General features: G+C 40.7%; 2 protein-coding genes across 2 annotated transcripts in view; one reads left to right on the top strand and one right to left on the bottom strand.

Annotated features, from left to right (window-relative positions):
• The window catches only part of ptprh (protein tyrosine phosphatase receptor type H), an 85,000-nt gene that overhangs the window by 67,618 nt on the left and 1,369 nt on the right, over positions 1–16,013 (top strand). Inside the window, exons 18-19 of the mRNA XM_053611264.1 lie at positions 1,814–1,974; positions 2,151–2,286. Coding sequence (XP_053467239.1) covers positions 1,814–1,974; positions 2,151–2,286 — 297 coding nt within the window. The remainder of the gene's footprint in view (positions 1–1,813; positions 1,975–2,150; positions 2,287–16,013) is intronic.
• si:dkey-197c15.6 (putative nuclease HARBI1) overlaps positions 12,775–16,013 on the bottom strand; it is a 64,769-nt gene continuing 61,530 nt past the window's right edge. Inside the window, exon 3 of the mRNA XM_053611273.1 lies at positions 12,775–13,847. Within this exon, the coding sequence (XP_053467248.1) occupies positions 13,824–13,847 (24 nt within the window). The 3' untranslated portion in view covers positions 12,775–13,823. The remainder of the gene's footprint in view (positions 13,848–16,013) is intronic.

The raw sequence follows: 16,013 nt of genomic DNA, 5'->3' as shown, positions 1-16,013 counted from the left end.
TCCCCTCTGGAACTATGGGAGATAGACATATTCCATTGCTAAACTCTTTAGATTTTAATAACCCTGTTATAGATCATGCTTCACTGTTGCCAATACAATTGTATGTCAATCATAAAAATAATTACCGTAAAATACTGTTAATTTTTTTTTGTTATGCTTATATTATATATGATCATTTCTCAAAATGCATAAATAAAGTAGACTTTTCCCCAGATTTCTACTAATCTTAGCTCTGTAACCAGTGGAATCTCAAACTCAATTTTTTTTTACAGCAGAATGCTACTATAGAGGAGTTATTTCTGTGAAAAATTTCAGGTTTGTATCTGATCCCCCACCAGAGATATTCAGCCTGAAAGGACTTTGACTTGGCCATTCCAAAACATAAATGAATTCTTCTTTAACCATTCTTTAGTAGAACAACTGCTTAATGTCGTTGTCTTGCACTTTCTCTTGAGATTCAGTTTACAGACAGATGTCCTGACATTTTACTTTAGAATTTGATAGTATAATTCAGAATTAATTGTTCCATCAATGAAGGCAAGCCATCTTGGCCCAGATGCAGCAAAACAGGCCCGACCCATGATACTAACACCACCATGTTTCACAGATGGGATAAGGTTCTTGTGCTGAAATGCTTTCCTTTCTCCAAACATAACGCTTCTCATTTAAACCAAAAATTCTATTTTAGTTTCAACCATAGCCTTCTGGCTTTTCCACATTATTGTTAGCAAACTGCATAGGGCAGCAATGTTCTTTTTGGAGAGTAGTGGCTTTCTCCTTGCAACCCTGCCATGCACACCATTTTTGTTCAGTGTTCTCCTAACGGTCTACTCATGAACTCATTATCTTAGAAGTTAACCTGAGTTCCTTTGTGACCTCGTGGACTATTGCTCTTGGAGTGATCTTTGTTGGTCGACCACTCCTGCCGAGGGTGACAATGGTCTTGAATTTCCTCCATGGCAGTCGTGGCATGACGGTTAAGGCTCTGGGTTACTGATCGGAAGGTCGGGTGTTCAAGCCTCAGCACTGCCAAGTTGCCACTGTTGGGCCCTTGAGCAAGGCCCTTAATGCTCTCTGCTCCAGGGGTGCTGTATCATGGCTGACCCCAGCTTCCTGACATGCTGGTGTATGTGAAGAAAAGAATTTATTGTCAATCAAGAATTAATTGATATGTGATCAATAAAGACTCATTATCATTTATACATTTTTCTGATAATTGATTGGTGGAGTCCAAACTCTTTAGAGATAGTTTTGTGACCTTTTCCATGCTGATGAGCATCAACAACTTTTTTTCTGTGGTGCCATGATACACTTCCACAAACATGTGCTGTGAAGATCAGACTCTGATAGATCTCTGTTATTTAAATAAAAATACCTGAGTCTAATTTCACCTTCAAATTAACTGCTAATCCTAGAGGTTTACATACATTTGCAACTCACAGATATGTAATCTTTAATCATTTTAATAAATAAATGGCCAAGACTCATTTGAAAATCTGAAAGTTTGAAAGTCGTATTTATGCACATAGATGGAAAATTCTAAAGGGCTCACAAACTTCCAAGCACCACTGTTAATTTTATGTTCCCATCTTTTGATCTCAAACCTTTTGGTGTATAGCAGGAGGGGACTGTGTATATATGTGTGTATGTGTGTGTATATACATATATATATATATATATATATATATATATATATATATATATATATATATATATATATATACACACACACACACACACACACACACACACACACACAAAGAACACGTTGTATATACTATATACTTTCTCTCTCTTTCTGGTATGTGTGTAGGAGTCTGCCTCCGAGGAGCATGCAGTAACACACTTCCATTTCACAGCATGGCCTGATCATGGAGTTCCTCTAGGAACAGACGAGTTGATTCAATTTCGTTGGATTGTTCGTCAGCACATTGAGACCTTCCCGTTTAGTGGACCTACAGTGGTACACTGCAGGTAAACAAATCACTTGATATGTACACTGCATGTATGCACTTCATCACCACAGTTCAATTCTGCTAAACACATCACAACTCCAGTCAGTCAGGAATAAAAACATGCATTTTTTTTTTCCACAATCTACTAAAACACTTCCTAAAGTTTTACTTAGTTTTGTACATGTCTCTCTGCAGTGCTGGAGTGGGTAGGACAGGTACTCTAATCGCCCTTGATTTGTTACTACAGCAAGTGGACAAAGAGGAAGTGGTCAGCATTGCTGATTGTGTACGTCTCATGAGGCTTAACCGGCCTCTCATGGTACAGACTCAGGTAGGGCTCATTATAAGGACTGCACAATAAGGATAATTATCAGTATTCTCGTGGGCCTGGGAAACTTTTAATACTGTTCAAGAAAGCTTAACTCCTGGTCAATTTATAATTGCCTGATGAATTTAATTAAGTGTGTTAGGTGTGTGTGTGAATTGTGAATTATGTGTAAGCAGAGAAACACAAACATTAAAGGGGCAGTGTTAATGGGTTGTTATCACATCAGAACCCCATTCATGTTTGACTTGCCACATTATGAATTACACCAGATCAAAAACCACGGTGAGTTATCAGTTGTAGCACAATGCTATCATTATTCATTTAATATACTATTTGACGTTGTAAACAATATTATTTCACTAATAGACTTTATTGTTTTCTTCTTTATTTATTTATTGTGCACATATAAGGAGTTATATAATTAAAATTCTGTTGTAAAGGTGTTGTTAAAGATTCTTTATTTGTTAAAGATAAAGTTCAACATGTCACTTATACTGTAAATAAGACTTTTTCAAGGCTATATTAAAGAAATGTACATATAGTGATGATACTAGTTAAACATTGCAAAACTCCATTTTTTGCTATGTCAAAAATTTGTAGTCCTGAAGCCAGGACATGACCTCTGCTCTAAAGATAAACTCCATCTGACAAATTATGTCACAGTGCATTAAACCAATGACTGTAAATGTGGACATCATAACGGGTTCAAAAGTGAGACCATAACGTCGCTGAAACCCTCTAGTAGCTGGTTGCAGTACAATTTTTAACCCTGCCCATTGTCATGTTAGTGAATCGGAAATGACTCAAACTTACATTTTAATCTTCACGAATTACTTTTGTGAATAGTGTTCTGTCATTCTGTCCTTTTTAAACAAACTCCACCAATAGAATGACCAAAGCATAAAAAATGTTTATAGCAATTTTTGATGAATTACTTTTATGCAGACAAAAATGCACACTGTTTTGCACTGTTTAGTTTATAATTCAGAAATAAAAAGGACTCTTTTCAAATTTTGTTCAAAATATTCAGAATAATGTATCTGCGATACACACGCCGCTCATCCAGAGTATTCCTGAACAGTCACTGCTCAATTCCTGGAACGATCCCATGCATCTGGTCTAACAACAGGGCCCAGCATAAGTCCAAGTCCCCATCTACTGACTGCAGCACGCGCCAATCGCTGATATCTTAACTGCGATGTACAGTGGTATAACTCACCGATCAACCCCAATGCTTCACACAGTCATTTTGCTCTTCATAACTGCTGTTCCATTTCTGACAAGTACCTCAACTAAATATTCACGGGCAAAACCGTCTATGTTACTGTTCGTTGAAGCCTGACAAGTATCCAGTGATTACTTGCAACTCAACCTACTTCCACAAGATGGATATAGACACCTATCCAGACCATGGCTACATGGCAAAGGGGTTGAACTTGCTGTCATCTTTTGAAATGATTTGCGTCTTGCCCAACTTGATTTTCACAACACTAATACATTCAAAGATATGGTACTGAAGGCTGATTTTCTTTGTCCCCTCACAATTATTCTACTATATCATCCTCCTAAGGCTCCATCTGACTTTTTTCCAAACTCAGTGAACTGCTAACTCTGCGCTTCGTCATCACATGTCCTCCTGCTTGGTGACTTTAATATTCATGTGGATACAGTGTGCTCTAACTCATCCTACTGTTGTGACTCATCCCACTCAACATGTGACTTTTTCTACTCATACCCATGGTCATACTCTTGATTTAATCTGTACATCTGGGTTTTATATTGATTCAGTCTCCTCTTTTGACACCTGCATCTCTGATCATAAAATCATTGAATTTAGTCTCAGTCTACCTGCTCAAAAGAAATCCAGTAACATAATGATATCCTATCGGGACCTTAAATCTGTTGATGTCACATTACTCTCTGCAGTGGTGGGGGGCAGTGGTGGCTTGGTGGTTAAGGCTCTGGGTTACTGATCGGAAGGTTGGGGGTTCAAGCCCCAGTACTGCTAAGCTGCCACTGTTGGGCCCTTGAGGAAGGCCCTTAACCCTCTCTGCTCCAGGCTGGAACAGGTGCTGATCATGGCTGACCCTGCGCTCTGACACCAGCTTCCTACTAGCTTGGGGTATTCAAAAGAAAGAATTTCACTGTGCATATCTATATGTGATCAATAAAGACTCATTATCATTATCACCTCAACACATACAAAACTGCTCTGAATTCTGGGTGATCAATAAAGCAAGTAATAGGCCTAAGGTTTTTTTTTGACACAATCAATAAGCTCACCCAACCCCCAGCTCATGATGTTCACACATCAGGAGAGTTCTGTTGCTCTTTTCTAAATTATTACTAGGAAAAGTTGAATGCTGTCTGCCAGTGCTTTATAGGCAAGGCCTCAGAATTTATTTTTCTGCCTGACCACTCTTATCAACAATTGTCTAGCTTTACTCCTACGAACCCCTGTTCTATCTTGCCACCTTGATCCTGCTCCAACATTTCTCCTCAAACACTGCCATTCTGCCCTCTCTGCACCTGAGAAATAGGTGTAATAAACAGATCTTTAGCTTCTGCGTCTCTCCTGCTACCACTTAAAGCAGTGACTCCAGTTCTTAAAAAACCTAACTTGGACCATACTGTTCTTTCTAATTTTTGCCCTATCTCTAACTTACGATACTGGAAAGTACTGTTGCCTCCCAGCTCCAATCTTTCATTGCTCAAAATAATCTCTTTGACCCCTTTCAATCTGGCTTTTGTCCTCTTCATAGTACCAAAACTGCCCTCGTAAGGGTTGTCAGTGACTCCGCTTCTCTTTCTATTCTCCTATTACTCAACCTTAGTTCCACTTTTGATACTGTCTGTCATGACTTACTTCTCTCCGCTTCTCAGATATTGGGGTCACGGGTGCTGCTCTTTCCTGGCTTACTTCTTATCTCACAGACAGTTTTACATCTCCAAACAGGATTATAAGTCACCTACTGTACCTTTTAAAAATAGGTGTCCCTTAGGGATTGGTTCTTGGACCTCTACTTACTACTCAGTATACAGTGGGGGAAATAAGTATTGAACATGTCTACATTTTTTTCAGTAAATATATTTCCAATGAGGCTAATGAGGCTATCACTTCATGGTTTGGCACCGTTCTATCTTAGTGAACTGCTTCTCCCCTACAACCCGACCTGCTCTCTCAGGTCGTCTAGGCTCGGACTTCTCTTTTCTCTCTACCATGGGTGGCAGGTCTTTCAGTGTAGCTGCACCCAGATTCTGGAATTCACTCCCTCTGACTCTTCGCAGCATCACATCCATCTCCGAGTTCAAATCCCTAATTAAAAACATATGTTTTCTCAATGTTATCTGTCTTAATCTGTTGCTATGCATTTGTCGTGGAAATTAGACAACACTCGCAGACTCGTCCTCTGAAGGTAAAAAGGTTTATTACAGAAAGATGGTTAATACAGGATGGAATAAAGCAGGATAGAATAATGAGAGCGCTCTGAAGCCCTTGTACTAAACCACTACTATATATATATGAAACGCAGAGCATGACATAATTCTGTGTACCGATAAGAAGCAGTTCAAACAGGCTTTGTTTTAGGAACCTGGAAGATGTTTAGACGAGCCTTGAACAGAACATGTTTCTGTCTCTGTAAGCAGATAAACATTCTGTACTGATCTCAGTGACATGACATGGCCTTCTTAGGCGTTATCCTCTGATGAGAAAGAAATAGAACAAGAACAAAACTATTACAAAGTAAAAATGAGTAATTTCCCCTCACATTTCCCCCATTTTTATCATTACAAAATATGATAACTAAGATTAACAGAGAAGTTACTATGCAGTGAATACATCAGAACTTCAGAATCCTTTCACAGTTCAACTGAATTCAACATGATACAGACATAATGAAGGCGCTAAGGCTGTTTTTGCGGATATAAAGTATCCTGTTGTCAAGCAAGCTTATTTTAGGGTGAAATGAGAATCATCATGGTCAAAGAAATATTTACAATAGGTGTGAAATGGATGTCAATCGATCGTCATCGTCAGTGTTGCTGGGAGAATCTGATACCCAGTCAGGTTTCGGATACAAGTCAGGTTGGTCATCATAGGGATAGTAATCAGTCTTTGTCAACATCAGCGTTTGGTCATTAGTGATTTCAACGAGCATGAGCGACTGCTCCGAACGAGAAAAACAATACAAGGCAAAATGAGCAAGAGAAGAAGAATTATTGAACCTATTGGTAGACAGACGGTTAACATCCATGAGCCCCATCCCCCGAGTACTGAGTTCAGCCAAACAAACCCCATCTTGCTAGTCTGTGGAGGGTTGCATATCGCAGACCGCATATGTTCAATGATTATTCTATCATTATGTGTCTGCATGACAAGGGGACGTGTGATGTTGTGTGGGTAGCACTGTTGGCAATGATTCTTATGATGAAAGGCGGTACAGAATGGTTTACAGAGGCGGCCAATATCTTGGCATATGGGCTTATAACTACTAATTGTCATCCAATCTGCAGCAATAGTCTACTAAAGAACTTTGTGGGCTTATGTGGGACCTATAGAAATCACGTCGCCTTAGGCACTTAGTCCCGTCACCACGATCAGCTAAATACCAAATTTGTGTAAAAGTGTGTGCGTCGTGCCCTCTTTCTGCTGCAACAATGTGATTGGCGTGATTGATCAATAAGTCTTCCACCCAATAAACTTCAATATCACGCTTTGGTTTATCTTTTCAGCTTAAGGGTCTACCCCCGGACCCCCAGTGTTGTCGGGAAAGGTCCCAGTGATTTGTGAGTTTATTTCTATGATAGGGCTTACTAACATATACCACCTATACCAGGAGATGGATGCACGATTGGGAATAGGTTTGTATGTATGAGCGGATGTGCAGGTCGACATCTAATGATTTGTGTCTAGTCTGCAACAGTAGTCTGTGGTCAGGGAGCTTTGGGGCGTAAGAGGTGCGTCACGTCGTCTAACCTCTGTCCTGGTCACGTGGCTATATAGTATGCACTAATGAAGTTCAGTCCTCCTAAGAGTACAGTTTCCGTCGTCAACATATTCTCCAATAAGTACATGTCTGATTTCGCAGGCTACTAGATACCACTTAAGACCGTCTATCGTGGAGTCACGTGGGATTGGTGTGTTGATGTGTCGGGGTGTAGTGCGTCATGTGTGTGGGTGTGTATATGCAGATCATTGCTCGTGAGCGTAGGTCCTCTAGGAGGCCTCTTGATAGAGAATTACGGTCTAGTTCTCCTATTGCAGTCTGTCTTCTCCAGCTCAGTGCTCGGCTCTGGCACACTCCTGCAGTGGCTCGCATGCATCCACATGGCTCTCTGGCTGGCCTTTACCATGGGGTGAGTGATGAAAAGGATCTAGAATGGCCCAGACCACCGTGGCTTGTTCCACCTGGTCCTGCGGAAGTCCATGATCACGATCCACACTCAGATCATGCAGCGGAACCGTGGCTAGAGCTGGAAATGCTGCCTTTACCTGCTTCTGGATAGAGTGCAGAGCAGAGGACAGGGTTGCACAGTAATTTAACATTGCATCACCACATGCTGCAGCTTCGGGAAGAGGAGCTGTCACAGGTCCAATTCCTGTGTGTGGAGGTCTCCCAAACAGTCTGTTTTTTAGTGTCCCATTTTCTCTCTCTACCACCCCACCACTAGCTGGATGATATGCACAGTGCTGCTTTAAGTCAATACCTAAATATTCACCCACCTACTAAAGGGCATGGCTCACAAAAGGTGTGCCATTATCACCGGAGATTATCATTATCACTACCGCGTCTGAGTCTTGTTTGGATGTAGGGACGTGGCCTTCTCTACCTTCAAACCTCAACCCATGTTATGAGTTGCGCAAACAGTGTAAACAAAATTATTATTTTTTTTTTTTTTTCAGAGTAATTAGAGAAACCAGTGCTTTATCACAGATATCCTCCCCCCTTTTTGACGCATGGTCCCTGCCATCTGTTAGTGTGTGCATGACATTTGCATACTGCAATAGTTTCGGGGAGTAGGATTGCATCCAGCAGCTCAGAGACTAGTTTGTGGTGGGCTATGTGTGTTCCTGAACTTGTCAGGAAGTTCCTGTGTTTCCAAATTGTCCCCAAATCATGTACCACCTCAAAGGCATATCTACTGTCAGTGTAGATATTTACTGACTGTCCCTCAGCATGTCTTCATGCCTGTATGAGGGCATATAGTTCAGCCACTTGTGCTGAAAGGTTTGAGGGGAGACTTCCTGACAGACCGTCTCGTGTGCGGTCACTACTGCATAGCCCACTCGATTTTTACCTGTCTCTGGGTCACGTGACGCTGACCCATCCACAAAGAGGATCAGATCTGAGTTTTCCAATAGAACATCTTTCAGGTCGACTCTAGGAGAGCAGAGTTCGTTAATCAGTACAACACAATCAGGTGGTTCCCCGTCTCCCTCTGTTGGAAGAAGAGTAGCAGGGTTAAGGACAGTACATTGTTTTATAGTGACATTCGGCATAGTAGTATAGTGTTATGGTGCAGCCCCATTGGGTGGACAGGTGTGAGGTTTTCTGTTCAAGTAGGAGTAACAACACCTCATGTGGAACCAAGAGGATCAATTCTGAGTAACCTACCAGGTCTCTGGATGCCGCCACAGCTTTCTCAGCTGCTGCTACTGCACATACACACGGGAAACTCTGCAGCGACTGGATCCAACTTACCTGAGAATGAGCTGTCCAACCTGTTGCATATGCCATCTCTCTGAGTGGTGCTTCTAGTTTAGAATGAAAGATCTTCGATACGAACACATACCTAGGATAGAGAGAACTTGTTTCTTCATCAGAGGCTTGGGAATCTTCTGGATTGCAGATACTCTTTCAGCAGAGAGTTTCTTTCCCTTTGCAGAAATGTCATGACCCAAAAAAATCTCACTTCTTGTTGTACATACTGTAATTTGGAGAGACTGGCTTTGTGTCCCTCTTTGGCAAGATGCTGCAACAATTTAATGGTGTCAGTTTCACACTGTGCCCTGGAGAAAGTGGTAGAGGTGCTAAGCTATATCCCTAATATCCCTAACACAAGTGAGTGAAAGTGTAAGGACATCCGTCAAATATGAATGCAAACCAAAACTGATCGTCTTTATCAAGAGATATACTGAAAAAACGCATTAGCTAAATCTATGACTGAAAACCATTCGCTATTTGCTGGAACCTGGCTTAATATAGTGCAAGAATTTGGCACGTCTGGAGCTCCCTGTTTGACTGCTGCATTAACCGCTTGAAAATCATGTACAAATCACCATTCATCAGGTTGCAGGTTTTTTTTTGCGCTGTGCAATGAAGGGCAGAGGACAGCATAAAATCAACATAGTTGTCCTTCATCTTATCATGTGCCAATGTCAACAAACGAGCACAGGCTCTAGGCTTGTTATGCATGGACCATTGATAAACACAGAGCTCTGTTTCTCTAACAAGCGGAGTTCCCAAAGATGAGTCATCAGTTAGTGTTACTCCCTGAGGTGAGGACATAAAATTTAAGTGTAAAACACACATTAAGTCCCTGCCCAGTAGATTGACTGATTGAAGATGAAATTAGGAATCGGTGGGTTACTCTTTTCCCATTTTCACATTCACAGACTAACAGTTCAGAGAAACGTTCTAATACTGAAAGTCGTTCCCATGGAGTGCACCGTGAACTCATTTTTGGGGATTCTTTTAATTTGCATTGTTTTATTACTGTATACATTGATCCTTGATCTACCAAAAATGTGATACTTTGTAAATTAACTACAAGAGATATACATGGTAACTGTGTAAAAGGAGAGGCATTATACTTTAAAAGGTTAAGGGTCATGACTGGTTCAGACATTTGTGAATTGTCAGTCTGACTAATGTTGGATGTGGGTGTGTGCATATATTCCTGTTCTTTGTGAGCTAACTGATAGTTTGGGTGTCTGATGTCACCTCTTCTGTTCCCAGGTGCCTCACCCTTCCCTTAGCTCTGCCAGTCAGTTCGCTTCTGCTCTGGACCGTCTCTTGCAAAATGTCCAACTTTTCCACAGTTGTAACAGTTTAATCCTGGTCCATAGCCCTGACAGCCGGGTCTTCCTCGTCTGCATGCTTTTGGTCTTCCTCTCCTCTCCATCTTTCTTTCCTTTGTCTCTCGTAGGAGCTTCTCCGCATGGATTGCATACCATTCCACTTGTGTGAGGTTTCTGGTGTCCCAGGTGATACATTGTTGTTTGACTATAGTGGCAATTTGTGGTTTAATGCCATTCATAAAACTGTTTCTGAGATGTGCCTCCCATGCTGTGACGGCCGGCTGCCCATCTGCTAGAACGTCGGGTTTCTCCAAGCCTGAGTTTGCATCATGGATCTCAGTTAGCCTGGACAGGTACTGTGATACAGTCTCTGAATCTGATACATTTTGCTATTTTTGTCATGTCCAGTCGCACAGGAAAGGTGTTCGTCAGCTTCTGCTGGAGCGCCGCAATTTGTGCTCTGTACCTTGCATTGACTCCATCATCCCACTGTGGGTTGATCAGGCGGACATCGTCCTCTGGGAATTCACATAAAACCTTGACCCAGTCCGTAACAAGTTTTGCCATGAGCAGTCGTCATAGTTCATGAGTGGTGGGTCTGAATTCTCTGCAGAATATCTGAAGTTCATCCCAAAACGTTCGTCCTCCTACTTCGCGGAGAGCCGGCAGATGCGTCATGCTGCTCTTGATGTCTTCCAATGTCCAGGGTCTGTGAACTAGCATAGAGCCTCCTTCTCTGGCCACTTCTAGCAATGGGGCATTTACCACGGTGTGCACTGTCCCTTCTCTGTCCAATTTTGTTGGTCTGAAGCCCTCAGCAGCAATGTTGTTGGTCCCTTCACTTGGGATCTCATGTGTAATGCCACCGGTGAGGATAGGACGGTTGGAGCATAGTTCGGTGGGGGTTGGTGGCTCAGTTCTGACAGGTTCGGATAGAGTGGCGTAGGCTGGGCGGCTTCATCGTGAGGAGGTGCCTCTGAAACTGCAGGTTCCTCCCTCCTTACTGGCTGTGGGCGTCGCGGTGGGGCAGAGTCCAGGTCGGGATCGGCTTTCTGTAATTTAGCACACTGAGAAACAGGTGAGGGCCCTGCCTGACATTTTTTCTCTCTTTTATGTTCCTCGCTCTGCCATTCAGCAAATGCCTTCCAGTCAGCCAAAAACTGTACTTCGCTCTTTGTTTTAGGGGTCTCTCTCTCCTTTGTCTCTAAATTAAGTTTCAGTTGTTCTAACTGTCTGAGGCTAAAACTACCTTTTTCAGGAAAAGCACATTCTTTAACCCATACATCATATTGGTTCAAACATCCTTCCCCATAATTCACATGCATAAATGTGATATTAGGACCAACATATGAGCACCCTGTACATACCATAGCATGTGTCACAGGATGTGCTTTGCTACATGTTTTTACATATATTTTTTTTCTTTTTACACCTTCTATAACTTTCAAAGTTTTAATCAATTTAACATGCTATGAAAATCAAGTGAATATGCATCCTCATGCACAGACAGAAAAGGTTCAAAATGTGTGCCAAATCTCTAGACATTCAATTATTCATATAACTTATAGGTTTAATAGAGCAAACCTTAAGAATGTAAAAGAGTTTACCTGTGAGGACGAGCCCACATACAGCAAATTGGTAGGACACAGTTTTCTCTTCCCTTTTTTTATCTCAGTAAAATTTACTTGTGCGTTAAATTTGCCAAATGTATCATGTACTGCTGATATGATGGAATGAGTCAATGGGGTATGCCAATTGATAATAATCCGCCGTAAAAATACTGTACCTCTTGCGCTTCTTAATAAGTACTCTCTTTTACTTATTTATTCCTCGAAACGGACTCTTTGTTTATTTTTCCGTTATTACCTTTCTCTCTCTATCTTTCTATCTATCTTAAAAAATTGTATGTCAGTATATATCTTAGTTTTGAAGCTGTGATCTAAGAAACACCAATCTCTCTGCCGTCGCAGAGGCGAAGTTCCTCAAACTCCTTATAAGAAATCGCCTCCATGTAATACTTCTCTCAATGTAATATGTGCATTTCTTATATCATTGACTCGCTTCCATACACACAGCAATACACAATGACTTTATAATATCGTTAAATTTACCTTTAGGCTGTTTTTTTTATGATTTCTACCGTTCAGTGGTAAGGCTGCGCTGGTCTTTCGCTTTGCACAACAAAGGGCAAACCACCTGTATCAACATGGACTTCAGGGTGAAAACTTTTCCACGGGCGTCCTCCAGTTTGCTTGTTGTCCAGAAAAGCTGAAAAGACTCGCGCAGCCCAGCCAGGAGATGCCAAATTGTCATGGAAATTAGACAACACTCGCAAACTTGTCCTCTGAAGGTAAAAAGGTTTATTACAGAAAGATGGTTAATACAGGATGGAATAAAGCAAGATAAAATAATGAGAGCGCTCTGAAGCCCTTGTACTAAACCACTACTATATATATATGAAACGCAGAGCATGGCATTATTCTGTGTACCGATAAGAAGCAGTTTGAGGCAGTTCAAACAGGCTTTGTTTTAGGAACCTGGAAGATGTTTAGACGAGCCTTGAACAGAAGTACATGTTTCTGTCTCTGTAAGCAGATAAACATTCTGTACTGATCTCAGTGACATGACATGGCCTTCTTAGGCGTTATCCTCTGATGAGAAAGAAATGGAACAAGAACAAAACTATTACAAAGTAAAAATGAGTAATTTCCCTCACACATTTTTCTCAGTGATTGTAGTGTGTGTTTCATTTTCTGTGTTTGATTGCTCATTGCTTTTCACATTTTGTGTTTGTCCATGATTGTTCATTTACAATTAATATTGTAAAGGGTCCTTGAGCTCTGCAAAGGAGCTATATAAATGAAACATTAATAATAATAATAATAATAATAAAATTCTTATTAAATAGCCTTGTCTATGCTCAATTCACTCTCAAACCTAGGTCGGCAGTCCTTGTACACGCTGTACTGTTTAACCATCACACTGTACTTACCTTGTGAATGCAAAAGAGTCTAGTGGTTTTCCTTATTTGAAGGCTGCCAGGTCAACCATTCAACCGGTCAGTGGGTGATATAACCTGAGGCACGAACCCCAGATTTGACCACAGGCATGTTCCCACATAATCTTTCTACCAGTGTATGCAGGGTGGACAGCGAAAAGATACAGAACTGCTACTCTTCTTGCTGAAGTGACTGCCAACAAGAATGCAGTGTTCAATTAAACATTTCAGCTCAACATGGTATTAGATAATACATAGTGTAACATAATACATAGTATTACATAGTACTGCCATGTGTAGCAAAGCTGCTACATGCATATTCAGTGTAGATTGAGATCTGCCCTTGTCTGGCAATTTCTGCAGAAATGTTTGGCACTTTCAGCAATGGACAGTGCAATGGATCTGTATGAAGGCATGCATACCATTTGCAGATAAGTTTCCACTTGATACCATGAAAGGTCTGGATGCTAGGGGCTCTTGTGTTTACTAACTTTCTGCATTTCTGGATGACATCCTCATCTAGCAGACTGTCCTGCTCTGTCTCTGAAAAAAAAAAAAAACAATGAACAATGACACTGCAGCATTGGCAAAGAGGTCTACGAGGGTGCTGCCAAACATCTGGGACACCAGCTCTGGATGTAGATACTCCCTCCCCTGGACTTAATAGTGTATCTGCTACACTACTGTGCCTGCCTGTCAAATGGGTTACTCTCAATGAGACTAATCATGCATGAACCCACTTGAGTAAATTTTTGTACCAAGGAAAGTGTGCCATTCGACCTTGTGCCACCCTAGAAGTTGAGACATATGACCATCACAACATTACCCAAATGGACTAGAATGTGATTGAAAACTGTTAAGACAAAATTGAGGACTGCACTCAGTTCCACATTATTGACGTGTTTCCTCCTCACATTGGAGTTCCATATGCCTTTCTGTGACACCATACTGCTCCCCAGCCAGTGTGTGAAGCATTCATGGTGATTAATTCTCTAACAGCAACCCTTCAGAATTTTTTATATTTCTGTATACATATGGTCTAAAACATCATCAGTTTTTCAGAGAACCATATTAAACAAATGAGACAAAAATATACTTGGTCATTTATTTATTGAGGAAAATGATCCAATATTTCATAAATGAGAGTGGCAAAAGTAAGTGAACCTTTGCTTTCAGTATCTACTGTGACCAATAACTGCAACTAAACGTTTCCGGTAACTGTTGATCAGTCCTGCATGTCAGCTTGGATGAATTTTAGCCCATTTCTCAGTATAGAACAGCTTCAACTCTGGGATATTGGTGGTTTTTCCTCACATGAACTGCTTGTTTCAGGTCCATCCACAACATTTCTATTGGATTAAGTTCAGGACTTTGACATGGCCATTCCAAAACATTAACTTCATTCTTCTTTAACCATTCTTTGGTAGAATGACTTGTGTGTTTGGGGTTGTTGACTTGCTACATGACCCATTTTCTCTTGAGATTCAGTTTACAGACAGATGTCCTGAAATTGTCCCTTAGAATTGGCCAGTATAATTCAGAATTAATTTTTCCATCAATGATGGCAAGCCATCCTGGCCCAGATGCAGCAAAACAGGTCCAAACCATGATACTACCACCACCATGTTTCACAGATGGGATAGGGATCTTATGTTGGAATGCAGTGTTTTCCTTTCTCCAAACATAACCCTTCTCATTTAAACCAAAAATTATATTTTGGTCTCATCTGTCCACAAAACATTTTTTCCAATAGTCTTCTGGCTTGTCCATGCAATCTTTAGCAAAATGCAAATGGGTAGCAATGTTCTTTTTTTGGAGAGCAGTGGCTTTCTCTGTGCAAGCTTGCCATGCACACCACTGTTGTTCAGTGTTCTTCTGATGGTGGACTCATGAACATTAACATTAGTCAATGTGAAAGAAGCCTTTAGTTACTTAGAAGTTACCCTGGGTTCCTTTGTGAGCTCGCAGACTATTACACGTCTTGCTCTTGGACTGATCTTTGTTGGTTGACTACTCCTAGGGAGGGTAATAATGGTCTTGAACTTCCTCAGTTTGTACACAATCTGTCTGACTGTGGATTAGTGGTTTCCAAACTCTTTAGAGATGGTTTTGTAACCTTTTACAGCCTGATGAGCTTGATCTTTTTCTGATCTTTTTTGATCCTCAGAAATCTTCTTTTGTTTGTCATGCAACACTTCCACAAACATGCTGTGAAGATCAGACTTTGATAGATCCCTGTTCTTTAAATAAAACAGGGTTCTCACTCACACCTGATTATCATCCCATTGATTGAAAACACCTCACTCTAATTTCATATTCAAATTAACTACTAATCCTAGAGGTTCAGTTACTTTTGCCACTCACATATGTAATATTGGATAATTTCTCAATAAATAAATGCCCAAGTATAATATTTGTCAATTTTTATTAATTAGGTTCTCTTTGTTTTCTTTTACAACTTGTGAAAATCTGATGATGTTTTAGGTCATATTTACGCAGATGTATAGAAAATTCAAACTTTCCAGCAACACTAAATTTATTTAAAGAAAACTACAATGATATAGTATGCAAATACAAAGTATGAATCATTAAACTGGCTTTAACTGCCATTATAAAGGACAATTTAATGAGCATGCAAGATCAGAATCTTTACTGGTTTACTCTCTCCCTTCTTCTAACAGATTTAGTAACATAATGGGGGTCATTTGT

This window comes from Ictalurus furcatus, chromosome 23, assembly GCF_023375685.1.
Source record: "Ictalurus furcatus strain D&B chromosome 23, Billie_1.0, whole genome shotgun sequence".
Taxonomy (NCBI): domain Eukaryota; kingdom Metazoa; phylum Chordata; class Actinopteri; order Siluriformes; family Ictaluridae; genus Ictalurus; species Ictalurus furcatus.
Note: the sequence above shows the minus strand (reverse complement) of the source record. Positions and strands in the feature narration are given on the sequence as shown.